Source organism: Labeo rohita, chromosome 11 (genome assembly GCF_022985175.1).
Source record: "Labeo rohita strain BAU-BD-2019 chromosome 11, IGBB_LRoh.1.0, whole genome shotgun sequence".
Lineage (NCBI taxonomy): Eukaryota > Metazoa > Chordata > Actinopteri > Cypriniformes > Cyprinidae > Labeo > Labeo rohita.
The window spans coordinates 22,445,244-22,458,691 of record NC_066879.1 but is presented as its reverse complement, the minus strand read 5'-3'; the positions used below and the strand labels follow the sequence as shown (position 1 = coordinate 22,458,691).

The 13,448-nt window shown below is 37.1% G+C and overlaps 1 protein-coding gene across 3 annotated transcripts in view; it reads right to left on the bottom strand.

Moving 5' to 3' along the window:
* arhgef10la (Rho guanine nucleotide exchange factor (GEF) 10-like a) overlaps positions 1-13,448 on the bottom strand; it is a 412,439-nt gene that overhangs the window by 304,711 nt on the left and 94,280 nt on the right. For all 3 annotated transcript variants that reach the window (XR_007828683.1, XM_051122260.1, XM_051122262.1), the window contains one exon: positions 3,885-3,971. Coding sequence is in view for 2 of the 3 variants with exons in the window: in XM_051122260.1 (XP_050978217.1) it covers positions 3,885-3,971 (87 nt within the window). In the remaining variant the exon portion in view is untranslated. The remainder of the gene's footprint in view (positions 1-3,884; positions 3,972-13,448) is intronic.

The window sequence follows — 13,448 nt, the reverse complement described above, 5'->3', positions numbered from 1 at the left end:
ATGCATAATGCAATGAAAGCAACCCGCTCACTATTAGAAATTAAACGAACTGATCAGCATCCCATCATGCCCGCCACGCAAATTGGCTCATCTCTCCTTGTGCGGCACTAAACTGCTCCAATTACAAAATCCATACAAAAAAGCCTTCGAGAGGTGGTTTAACGGAGGGAGATAAAGGGGAAGAGTATTACAGGGAGTCTGCTGGCCTCATTATAAGCAGCCCTTGTTTAGGGGCCATCATTTATGATTACCTCAGGATACTGAGCGACTGGGGCTGGCCGAGTGGAGTGTAATCTCAACCCAAGAATGGCAAAACAACAGCAAAATGGGAGGGATGCTGCCGGACAGTGGAGATTAATTCTCATTTGGAGTCACGTTATGTGAGCAAAATGGCTGGGCTAAATATAGTCTTTAGCCTTACAGTTCCCCTCTAATTTGCATGCAATCATTTGTCTGATTTGTATCACAGCGTAGAATCTGGATGGCTAAGGTCTCGTGGGCTGGGAAGAGAGAGACAGAGCAAATAACGGCCTGTTGTGGCAGCGCAGTGGGAGATAGGGAAGGCTTATCTTCGAGCAAGAAGCGCGGAAAATAACTGGATCTCTCTGCGTTTTTGCTACTCATCCGCAACCTCCAGTGAGCCGTTGTTCTCAGGTGCAAATCCACGTGTGCGAACTCGACGATGACCTACCCCTCCTCTTTCGATTCAATTCCTCCACAGACTAGGTGGAATTACAGTTCCCCGACAAACTCATCAGTACTTGTTTGGAGGAGTGGATATCTGGAATCATGCCCTGGACGCATCTCTGTTTTTTTTGGCCCGAAAGCCCTGAAAACCAGCCTTAGAGCCAAAGCTCTGGACAACAGAGCATTAATTAGGCTGAAATTGACTAAGAGTCTAAAGGGAACAAAGGTAGTCTGGGGAGAAAGACTTCTTCTGTCTGTCTGTAGACACTGGATATATTCAAACATTTGCCTTTACGAAATGTTTAAGATTTGCTTGGATTTATAGCAGACAAAGTATAGAAAAATGATGTTGTATGCACCATTCAGAGTTTTAAATTCCAATCCAATTCTTGATGTGTAGTTTAATTAGAACTCTCTTCTTTCCAGTTTGTTTAAAACTGGATGCTTCTGCCACACACTGCACCAAAAGGCATATATCATTTCCAAACTGGTTTTCTTAACACTCCCTTAGTCCCCTGTAAACAACATTTTACAGGAAAACCTTCTCTAAAAACACAGCATTGTTGGCGGCGATAGCCTTGAGGGCAGTGCGCCAACATGCAGCGTCGTCACACTACAGGCGTCCCGAGTTCGAATCCCAGCTCGAGGACCTTTCCCGATCCCGCCCCCTTCTCTCTCTCTCCCACTTCACTTCCTGTCCTGTATGATCTGTCCTTTCATAATAAAGGCAAAAAGTTTTTAAAATCTTAAAAACACAGCATTGGCAAACAAGAAAAAAGCGACTTATTTTTATCATTACTAAGCAGCTAACTAAATATATAAAATCCCAAGAAGTACACTGTCATCACAGACAAAAGAAAAAAAAATCAATACGTAAGCCTCAGCATTAAAGGTGAAGAGGTTAAGAAGAGTGAATTTGTCGGATGACTGGCTGGCTTACTGTCTTGGACTGATTAGAAACAATGTCATTATTTTGATCTGAGCCAGGAGAAAAATCCCAGCAGCCCATCTTAGAGTGATCTGATAACTGTCACTGCTCATTTGGAACGCTAGCAGTGAAAACTGAGTGTTGTGATATGATGATGTGCTATCACTGACTTATAAGTTTGGAAGTAGCAAACGACTGAATCATTTCCCCTCTTCTCACATCTTTCAATCCAACCAAGTTCACCGAGAAAATGACACCTGCTATAAGCGGAAGATGTGTTGATTGCTTTAGGGGTTTCTTTAACCCTGCTATATAGGTTCGTACAACCAGGCGTATGGCTAGCAAGATAAAGTCTGGTCCACATAGCAGCTTATAATGGTCATAATATGGCAACTTTAACAGTCTTCGACTTAAACAGACATTCATTTGAAATAGCTGCAAACACAGTAATAGACCCATGTGGAGAAAAATGACTACAGAAGAAGAGGGAACACGAATTAGATCGATGATCATATTTCCATAGTCCTTCAAAAAGTAATAAATAATGATTATTTCACAGCCACAACTCACAACAAAGCAAAAGAGAAATGCTAGCTTACTTCCAGTGGTGTGTGGTGGCGTGCTAAAATGAGGAGGCCAAAATTGTTTTTTAATCAAATGTAAATAGATTTCCCAGTCACATTTTCTTGGTTAAAGCAACATTACTTACACTATCAGAAAAAGAAAAAGAAAAAGAAAAACAATTATATTTTATATTTTTACATAAATTATGTAATCATTATTGTATTTATTAAAGCCAAGAATGAATTTCATCAAGTCAGTGTTTATAAGCATTTTACATTTATTCCAAACTAATAACTCGAGGAAGTAACAATTTAAACAATATATTGTATTTGTGAACTAGCTGTTCTTTTTAATAGTTTTAATACTTTTTAACTATTTAAAGCTCGGTAAATATTGGTCACAGATGTGGAGATTTACTTTAAATTTCACCAAGCTGATTACTCACTATAAACCACAGATCATGTTTTCATGCCATTTCAGTCTTATTCTGATGTAACAAAGTGGTTATATCTAAATGTGTGAGTTGTTTACTAACTTTTTTAAAATTAGTCTTCCCATTAACGCCATTAAATTGTTAATTCAGACTGATTCGCATGAGCCAATCACAGCCAAACATGACCAGTCATATCCAATCATATCGCGATGGTGGAATTGCCTCCTCTCACGTGACTTTCCCCCATTCATTTTCAATTACCCCCTACCAAACCCACTGCACAGTTAATGAGGTCTGTTAAAATTCAATGAGCTCAGGGGAGGTAATGTTTCTTTTTAAAAAACAAGCGATTTATGTACTTTTTAATGTTCGATTTTTTTTACTACTAATTTTTTTCATGTCCAGTATTTTGAGGAGACACTGCCACCCTTGCCTCCTTGGAGGAAATCTATATTTTTAGAGATCTGACATCTCTCGCAAACTCTGTTAAATCGAATTACTATTCCTTCCCCAAAGTCAATTCGACTGCATTTAATCTTACAGAATGCAGTAGACCAAGCCTACATACATTTATATATCTGAAAAAGAGGCATAAATGAAAACACAGCTCTGAAGTGCAGAAAATAAGTTTACAAATGCTGCATAATAACACATTTTAACACATTTAATGAGAAACACTGGCAGCCCCACTGAGACTAAATATTTAAAAAGTGACCCTTACGATTTAAGCTGCAGAGTGAGATTTAGATCTAGGATCAGATGTCGATGAAATTATATTTTGGATATGCAACGCTGAGGATTTCTGACACCAGAACGAGGTCCTAATCCGGCCAGATGTAATTTTCTACTGAATGTCTCCTTGTATCTTTTAAATCCACCCAAGTCCACCCTCAGTGCTCTTTAGAATACCCACAAAAACAATTAACTCAAAGACACAGGCAAGGGCGTCCTTTTGTGTCCAACCAAGGCTCGAATTGGATTTATCCCCCTGCTTTGGGGGATTATGTGATAAATTGCCCACTGCACCAGAGGAGGGAGGAGAACGAGACTACTGTGTGAAACTTTTAAAGGTGATTTCACAGGGCTTGTTATGAAAACCTGTTTTATTTTGCAGAGAAAACTTCTTTGCTGAATTCAGGTTACGTCCACTTAAAGGTTTTACACGACGTTCAGAATTTTGAGAAATAATAATTAGTCTCTTCAATCTCTGACATCACCACAAAGTGTGCTTATGATAATATGAATATTGTATGTGCTTCTTTTTCTACTTACCCATAGGTAGCCTTGAGGAAGTGAAGTACTCGCCGCGGAGAAACCAAGTAAAGCACACTGAACACGATTATGAAGAGCAGCCTCCAGCTATGAAAAAATAAAAGAAAAAAATTAAAATTTTACCTAATGACTAGACATGAGAATATGTTCATTTAATGCATTTAAACATGTTAATTTAATGCAATTAATAATCTAAGAAAATAATCAGAGTCAGCATTTTTTTTTTTAAATTAACAACTTAATTTTTTGATCTTTCAAGTGTTACAGCTCAAACATGGTTCAATTAACGTCAAGGTCATAGGTTTCGACTTCTAAGAAATTCATAAACTAAAAAAGTTGTTTAGCTTGAAGGCAGTGTAAGTCGTTTTGGATGTGATTAATGACTTTTATGTTAAATTAATGATTTTTAAAAAGCAAATGTAAAACTTACTTAGCAGATATGTTTTAGCAGACAGGAAAAATAGACAAAAATACTGATTAAGAAAATGATTTTCTGATTACAATGAAGCAATGTGGCTCACTTCAAGTGGTGGGTGGCATATTTACGGCAACCATAATGTTGCGTGATATCACGCCATATTAACAGAACACAAACAGCCGTTGTTTGGGCCTGTTTATATTTAATGCGAGAATGAAGGCTGGGAGAGATGGCAGAGAGCACATCTAATTTAATTAGAAGAGAGGAGATTTTGGTATCTACTGAATATCTTTCATGTAGCCCCCAGTGGAAACTGTGCATCAGTAGCTAACTACTTCCAGTAGCCTCATCCCATTTCCCCCACCTTTTCAAAGCGCAAACATAAACAGGTCCAAAATAATGCTGGCGAAATGACAAATCTCAATCAGCCGAAAGCTCTGCCTCTCTCTTCTCCGAACCACTCCCTTCGTTTTTTCTTCTTGTATATCTACCATTTACACCATTTTTCTATCATTCGTCCATCTGCGGTGACAAAAATGTCTAATTTGTAATTAAATGCCAGTCATGGCAGGAGCACATATGGCAGCCTGCGGGCAGCAGAGCTCGGCTGGTGGAGGGAAGGGACAGACTGTGGCTTTCTGAGTCACTTGAGAGGACTGTTGCTCAGTGAGGAGCACAGGCAATCTTCACAGGTGGAGATTGCTTTGTCTTTGTCCATTCTCCGATGAATAGCAAGTGCATTTGCCTGAATATCTGCTTCAGCCGCAGTCCCTCAGGGTTTAAGACACATGCTACATGATTCCCCAGCAACACATTTATTCTGGGTTCTCGAAACGGCACCTCACAGGACTTCTGTCCAACCGCAGAGGTAATATACTGCTTGGAAAAACTGACTCGAGCTGGCCCATCCTGAATGCTTCTTTTTATGTATAGAATTTCAGTGCTTTGTGACCTGTGGAACCTCATAATAGCCTGTCAGAGTGAAGGGTTATTTTAATACCTACGGGTCTATGCTTATTATACAGTAAGTGTGAAATCAAAAGCATAAGATGCTTAGAGTGCATTTAACTACTAGTTTTTACTTTGAAACACTCTAAAACATTAAATTATTGGTATAAGGTATCATCAACATCAACTTTTGCACAGCTCATTAAAGGGACTAACCAAGAACAATAACGAAATACATTTCAGGTTTGTATTTTTTCCACATTGTGTTAAAATGAAGCATGTGAAGTAATACAAGTAATACAATCTGATTCTTTAAGCAATTTCAAAGAACAAACAGACTGGACTTAAATCTTTATGCATCGACTTTGATATGAAAGTGGCCGTCACACAGCATGTGAGTACTAAACTAAGTTCTCTTTCATGTCTTATTGCACTTAAACTGTCAAATATACACAAGTTTATGTTAAAAAAAGAACATTTGGTTGTGTCTGTAAATGTAAAGAGCTGGGAAAGAAATGGCACGTTTATATTAGATCTGTGTGGCACCAGTGTAATATACAGTAAATATTTCAATAAATCCACTGCTCTCGTTTCCTCTGAGGCTAGGACTCCAAACAGTGTTCTGTGCTTGATTGTGCAGCCAATGACAGAACAGTTAGCCTGCTTTGCTCAAACTCTTGCTGTGGCGTTAAAACTGGTACACCACTGTCGCTTGTGAGAACGAAATGACGGCGCCGTGGGTGGAAACATACGGATTAAAGGGTGGTAATATTATAATGAGATCCTCTTCCTACGTTACAGTGAGTGGCTCGTTTTTCACATGCTTGCAGAGAAAGGCTTACCAAAAGTTGGTGGGTTGTCCTTTCTCACATTTTCTGGGTTAGTAGATGAACCAGGGACCCATATATAGCAATTAAACACAGAAAAAGTCTGATTTTTATGATGTGTCCCTTTAAAAATTACTCATTATTTACTCTGTTGTTCCAAATCTGCACTTTTTTTCTTCTGTAAAACATAAAGGAAGATGTTTTGAGGAATGCCTCTTTTTTTTGTTGTTATTAGTATGCAAGTCAATGGTCACCAAAATAGTTTGGTTAGCAACAATTTAAAATATCTTATTTCGTTTTACACATGAACAACATGAGAGTGCAAATAATGAAAGTATTTTCATTTTTGGATGAGTTATCCCTTTAAAGGAGTCCTATTATGCTTTTTCACTGTTTGAATTTTAGTCAGTGTGTATGTTTGTGCATAAAAAAGGTCTACAAAGTTACAAATCTCAATGTTCACAAAAAAATCACTTTTCAAGAACTACAATGAACAGCTCCTTTGGACTACGGTATTGTTTGTGTTGTTGTGATGTCACAACACGGCCCATTAGTATATCATTAAAATACATCCCGCCTACCATTCGAATGGTTGGGGGTGGGTAGGGACGAGGTGGGGGATTAGCCTAACTTTAACAATGCAGCATGGAGAGCCGCTTCTGGGACAATTCATCTAGCCGCAGTGCGGCTGGTATAAACACAAGCATTGACTAGAGTGGCCGCGATAAGCTCCGGTGGCTGTGTCTGAGCCGTAACACACTGCAGACGTGTGCAGTATAGGGGGTCGAAACACATGCCAAGGTCCGGCTGGTATAAACAAATGATTAGAGGGGTGATCAGCTCTGGTGAACACATAAGAGCATTGAAGATAGCTTTACTTACAACGCGCATGTTTTTTAAAATGCATAAACTTGCACTAGACTAGGCTAGGTTAATGAGTGATGATGTTCTTTGATAATGTTAATGTTGTTTGCTCGTTATCTGTAGCTGCTTTTTGAATAACTAAGGAAATGTAAGCATTATAATTAGTAACTTACAATGTTTTTATTCAACTGTTGTCATGTTAAATACAAATTAAGTCATATTTAAACATTAGGCTGCTTTTAGCCTTATGCTGGAGCTGGTTTCGGGCAATGAAACTAAGTGTGTATATAATTAAATAAATTATTACAATAATATCATGTATCGGCGATCTCGCAGGCTGACGATAGGACCCAACACTACTGTAGCATCAACTATACCTTAATATATCTTTAAATATAACAGAGCAGACGGAACTTGCTGCTTTGGCAAGGGGTGTGGCAGTACTGAAACACTGTCTAAGCTGTTTGCCAATCACAACGCACTGGGACAGCTAACCAATCACAACACATTTCGTTTTTCGGAAGGCGAGCCTTCATCAAACCCAGAACTAATGGAGCCATTTGAGCCAGGGTGGGGAGAAAGGTATTGTAATAATTATGTGAAAAATTATGCGTTTTTCGAACCACCAAGCATAGAGCATGTTCTAGTACGCCGCCAAAACAAAATCAAGACTTTGTAAAAAAGCATAATACCCCTTTTAGAGTTTAGGGTAAAGCCCTGTTTTATTAATCATAATAGTGTCCGTCATTCAAACTCATTTCACGTTATCAATAGTTCATAGTCAGCCGCTCATCACAGAATGACTAAATAACCTGAAAGGCCATTTAATTAGCATCAGGATGCCTTATTCCACTAAGCCTCTTGCTCAGATCCAGGTGCAATGCAGGAAATCCCAAAGGGAGAAGGATAGCAATCACAGAGAGATTTGATGGAAGACTTGTGTTTGGGTGCTCGTCTGGGGAAAGGGCACTAGGTGAGCTAATTAAAGAGAGATTTGTTGATGAAGAAAGAGGACGGCCACACAGCTGCTGGCCCCAGTGACCCACTGCTCTACATGGTGCCCACCCCACCCTTCTGGGCGATGGGCCGTATGCCAGCTCCAGGTGGTGAGTATCCTTTCCATAGGCCATGAACTCATCTGGAGGAAACCCATATTAGCTTCCCTGCAGAGTCTATCCTGCTTGCAATATGTCTGCATTTAATCCTGCAATCAAATGCACAATGATAGTCTGTCACAGCATCTAGACAAACATGAGAATATTTTTTCAAAAAGTAGACGTCTGATGTAAACTGATGGAGATTTTCAGTGTTTTCAACCAAGAAGCAAAACTAAAGACTCGTTCGTTCACCTTGATATGCGGAATAATAAAAGAAACCACATCATCCACCCAATCAACTCAATTATTATGAGTCATCAGGCTTGAGTAGGTTTGTGGACAGAATCCTTAGAGCAAAACAAATGGAGTGTTATGCTTTGAGGTGATTTTCTGTGACAGCAATCAAATCTCTATTCTACCTGTGCTTTGTTCAGTGTATTTTAGATGTGCTGAACGCTACACAAAAGAACATGCATCCTCCCTCCCAGAGTTAATAAGTAATTATGCAAGTTTTAGTCTCCCTTTATGACTCACAAAGAAACCACATCTCAAATTTAAAAAAGAAAATTTGTGTAGATAGTTAAATTAAATATTGTTTGTTCTAAGTGTAACATCTGAACACATTATAAAATGCAGAGAACATTATTAGTAATGTTGTTAATGCATTAACTAATATTAACTAACAATGAACAATACATTTGTTGCCGTATGTAATAATCTTTGTTGATGGTAATTAATAAAAGTTAAACTTTTCATTGTTAGTTTATGATAGCTCAGATCCATTTGTTAATACTAGCAGAAAAATGTTTGGATTTTAATAATGTATTGGTAAATATGAGCTGAGATTAATAAATTACATGTATTTTTAATATTTACTTATATTCATGGTAATTAATGTTAACACTTTACAATAAAGTTCCATTAATGTTAGTTAATGTATTAACTAACATGCACAAACAATGGACGATACATTTCTTACAGTATTTATTCATTTTTGTTAATGTTAGTTAATGAAAATAGTTGTTTATTGTTAGTTAATGCTAACTGACAGTGCTTCAACTAATGTTAACAAGCACAACTTTTGATTTTAATAATGCATTAGTAAATGTTGACTATTTAGTAACTAAGATTAACAAATGCTGTAGAAGTATTGTTCATTATTAGTTCATGTTAACTTATAAATCTTATTGTAAAGTGTTACCAAAATGCAAACAATATTATGCACAGTGATCACAATAACAATATAAATATTACAAAATTATAAAAATTAAAATTCACAATTAAAAATTTTAGGGTTGGTGATTTTTTTTTTTTTTTTAAACCCTTTTTTTAAGTATCTTTTACCAAAGCTGCATTTATTTGACAAACAATAATATACTACAATATTACTACAATTTAAATAAACTATAAAGTGTTGTAATGTTTAATAATTTTGTGAAAACCATTGTTTTTTTTTTTCCTCAGGATTCTTTAAAGAATAGAAATGTCGAAAGAACAGCATTTTACTTTTTTTTGTAAAATTTCTCAGTCACTTTTTATTAATTTAATGAATCCTTACTGAACAAAAGTTTTCATTTAAAAAAAATACTAACCCCAAACTTTTTTCTAAAGTGTATACCACATCTATAATGACATTTATATTATATAATCAAAATATTAAATATAGCTGCAACAAAACAAATAAACTACTCAAATAAGTAATTATTCTAAAACAATTTTTAAAAACATTTGTTAACAATTCACATTAACACATTCATTGTAGGTAATTAAAATCCAAGCTTTGCAGCACTGAATTCAAAACTTTTCATGTTTTTGCTAATCCATAACTATGGAAGAACATGGATGCAAAATTACAAATTACAAAAGTAGATTTGGCAAGAAATCGAATACGGTAGAAATAAATGGAATTTGTTATACACTGTAAAAAATAAAGTTGTTTCAACTTTATAAGTGTAAAATAAGTGTTTTTGTGCTGCCTTAAAATTTTAAGTTTAGTCAGCATGAAATGTTAAGTTGTACTACATGAAAATCTGGATATTTGAGTTGAGTAAACTTAAAATATTTAGGCAGCATGAACACTTATTTTTTAAAGTTTTTTTTTTATCAATGACACAAAAACAGTACATAGTACATTTGTAACTCCACCACTTGGTTGAGCTGGGGCTCTACAACACTATCATTAAATAAACTGTGGTTAGGATTTAATCCACAAAGCTTGGTTAACATGGAGTGCAGCAAACCGAATAAAAAGTCTAGTCTGAGTCACTACAGCAAAGCGGCACTCCACCCCCATGAAAGAAATCTCAAATCCTCCTGACAACAGCATCACAGACGGCTCCCACACACTAACAAACACTAATAGAACTCTTCTGCTGGTTATTAACTGATAATTGCCAAGCTTCTGAGCCCTCTTTACTACTTCTTCTTCACTCTTAGCCTTAAGGTAGAGAGGAAGCGAGGCAGGGAAAGCCAAGATAGCACAATAACAAAGCGCCAATGCTAACCTGATCACAGCTCGAGAAGCAAACTGCATTTGTATTTGTTCGACACAGGCTAAATCAGTGCTAGTCCAGGGCTCATGCTGTATCATAGCGTTCTAGCTAATCCTCGTGGTGTGGAGGAGAGCTGCAGATACCGGGAACCCAGCGAAAAGCTGCATAATGCAAGGCTGACATGAGTACGTTTAGCATTCTGCTACATTGCAGGATTAGGAAGAGGGAAATGGGAGTGGATTAGCCTATAGGAATTCAATACACGTGGGGAAAAGGACTGGCAACAGGGTGGTAGGACTGAAGCGCTAGAGAGGTTGTGGCAGTTTAGCCCTCAGTGTGACTAAATTAGTATAAATCGCCCAAGTCCCTCCTTCTGAAACAAGTGCGCCGTCTCAAAGGCAATGACATGCCCCTGTTTGCTAGTTGTTTTCCAATATCCCTTGGTGACACTAATGCAGATGGACGACAGGATCAAAGCTGAAATGAGCTGTAAGAGTTACGATTTCATGAGCTGGATGAAATCCAATCATTTAAATTTCACGGACCAAGATAAGCAAAGATCAAAGTGTCAACCTGCTGTGCTATCTGTTATGCATTTTGCATACAATATTTAGAGTAATGTGAGCAGAAGTATAAGTTTTCAGTCAGACCTCTCAAATTTTTAGCCCTCCAGTTACTTGGTGTTGGGTTCACGAGCTGGATTATGGCCTGTGGTCGAACATATGGCTCAGGTATTGAGTAACATATGCAAATTGCAAGGAATAGTTCAGCTCAGAAAGAAAATCCTGCTATCATGTTCTCTCCCTCGTGTCATTCCAAACCTGAGGTTTTCCCCTCTGTCGACAGAAAAGGTGATTTTCTGATGAACAATTAGGATACTACTTTTCATATAATGAAAATAATTAAGGACTTGGACTGACTGTCAAGCTCCAAAAATGATCATTTTAATCACAAAAGTGGTTCATACAACTCTTGCTGTATATTTTAAAATGTAATATCTGCCTTAATACTCTTTGACACATTCATGAGGGAGGTAGTGATGTCAGCTGAATTAGTTGAATCAAGTCTTTTCAATTAATCACTTGATCCAGTTCACAAAACTGGTCTGAATGATTCGTTCCCAACTCTGATGGATCTACTCTGTGTGTTGAACTCGTTGACTCAGTGATTCATTTGTGGTGGTAAACAGCTCAATGTAGGGGAAAATTTCCAAATGTCTGAAGATTCTGTTTGTTCAGTTGCTACAGTAGGGTACAACGGGGCTAAAGGCGTCTTTGAGATTATCTTCCTCTAACATGGCGTAGCTCTTGTACGTGTATGCTTTTCAACATACACGTACAAAATTGTCTGATGCCTGACTTGATTGCGGGCAGTAGCGCAAAGTCGATTCTCTGCTTACTTGATCTAATTTTTAATGTTTTTAAAAATGTTGTAGATTTAAGTAGCAAATGAGAATTGCTAAAATGATTCAATATATCTTAAGACAAAGGTCTTCCTGATGATTTTCAGTTTTGTTTAAGATAATTAAAACAGCATTTTTTAAATAACGCAATAATATGTAAAAGTATGGTATTTGGGGTAAAAAGCGCCTCTGCTGTTGGGGCTAAAGGGAACAATAATTAACATGATAATTAATAGAAGGCTGACTTTTCCATTTGTTGACATGACATTGTTAGATTCAGATGGTAAACATCATATATTATGTTGGGTGTCTGTCTTATAGATAATCCCCATGTTTAGAAAGAAACCATCATATTTAAAAACATGCTATTAATCATATCATATAATAAAATATAATTTGTTGTTACTACTGTAAATCTATATTAAATTATTATGGGATCTTCTTCAATGCTTTCAGAATCTTTACATTTTAAAATGATTTTGTTTCTGTATTTTATATTAACATATATTAATGACAGTATATTTATTGAACAAAAAATAATTATTTTATTTATTAAAATAAGCAGAAGGCACTGCCTTTTACCCCATGCTGGCCCCCTTTGCCACCTCATACATTTATGAGATTTTTAAACAAAATAAACGACTTGTATGGTTTATTTTCACACAAAATCTGTTGCTCCATAAATGTTCAATACAAACGTATGTATTTTTTTGTAATCAATGAAAAGCACATTTTTTCTTAGGAGGTGCCTTAAGCCCCATTGTACCCTATCATGGCTTCAGAAGATTTAAAGGTATAGTTCACCCAAAAATGAAAATTCTGTCATTAATTACTCACCCTCATGTCGTTCCAAACCTGTAAGACCTTCATACACCTTGGGTACACAAATTAAGATATTGTTAATGAAATCTTAGAGCTTTCTGACCCAGCAACTGAACTACCACTTTCAAGTCCGAGAAAGGTAGTAAAGACATTGTTAACATGGTAGTTGCGTTGCTGTCTATGCAGGGTCAGAAAGCTCTTAGATTTCAATTGTGTTTAGAAGATGAACAAGTTCTTACAGGTTTGGAACGTCATGGAGGTAAGTAATTAATGATAGAATTTTCATTTTTAGGTGAACTATCCCTGTGTGACTTTAATGAAAGTAAAGCAAAAAGATTCATTTGTGGGTGAACTCTCACTTTTAACCAAGACCCTCTGGTTCAAATGACAATTGATGAAAATGTCACATTAATGCTAGGCAGGATAGCATTGCGAGTCATTTAGCATATCGGCGCACCACAGTACCATCTCACATTGGCAGGACATAACTAAACAACATTCATATTCATGTGGGCATTGATATTTCCCTCCTTATGTCCTGCTCAGTCACTCTGCACTTTGTGACGCATCCAGCTAATGCGACGAGAATCCAACACGTCTCTTCATCCCCCGCCCCCCCCCCGGCACAACTTCTCTGACACGGCGTGACAATCCCAGAATCGTTGAGATGAAAGCGATGGACTGTCCTGCAAAT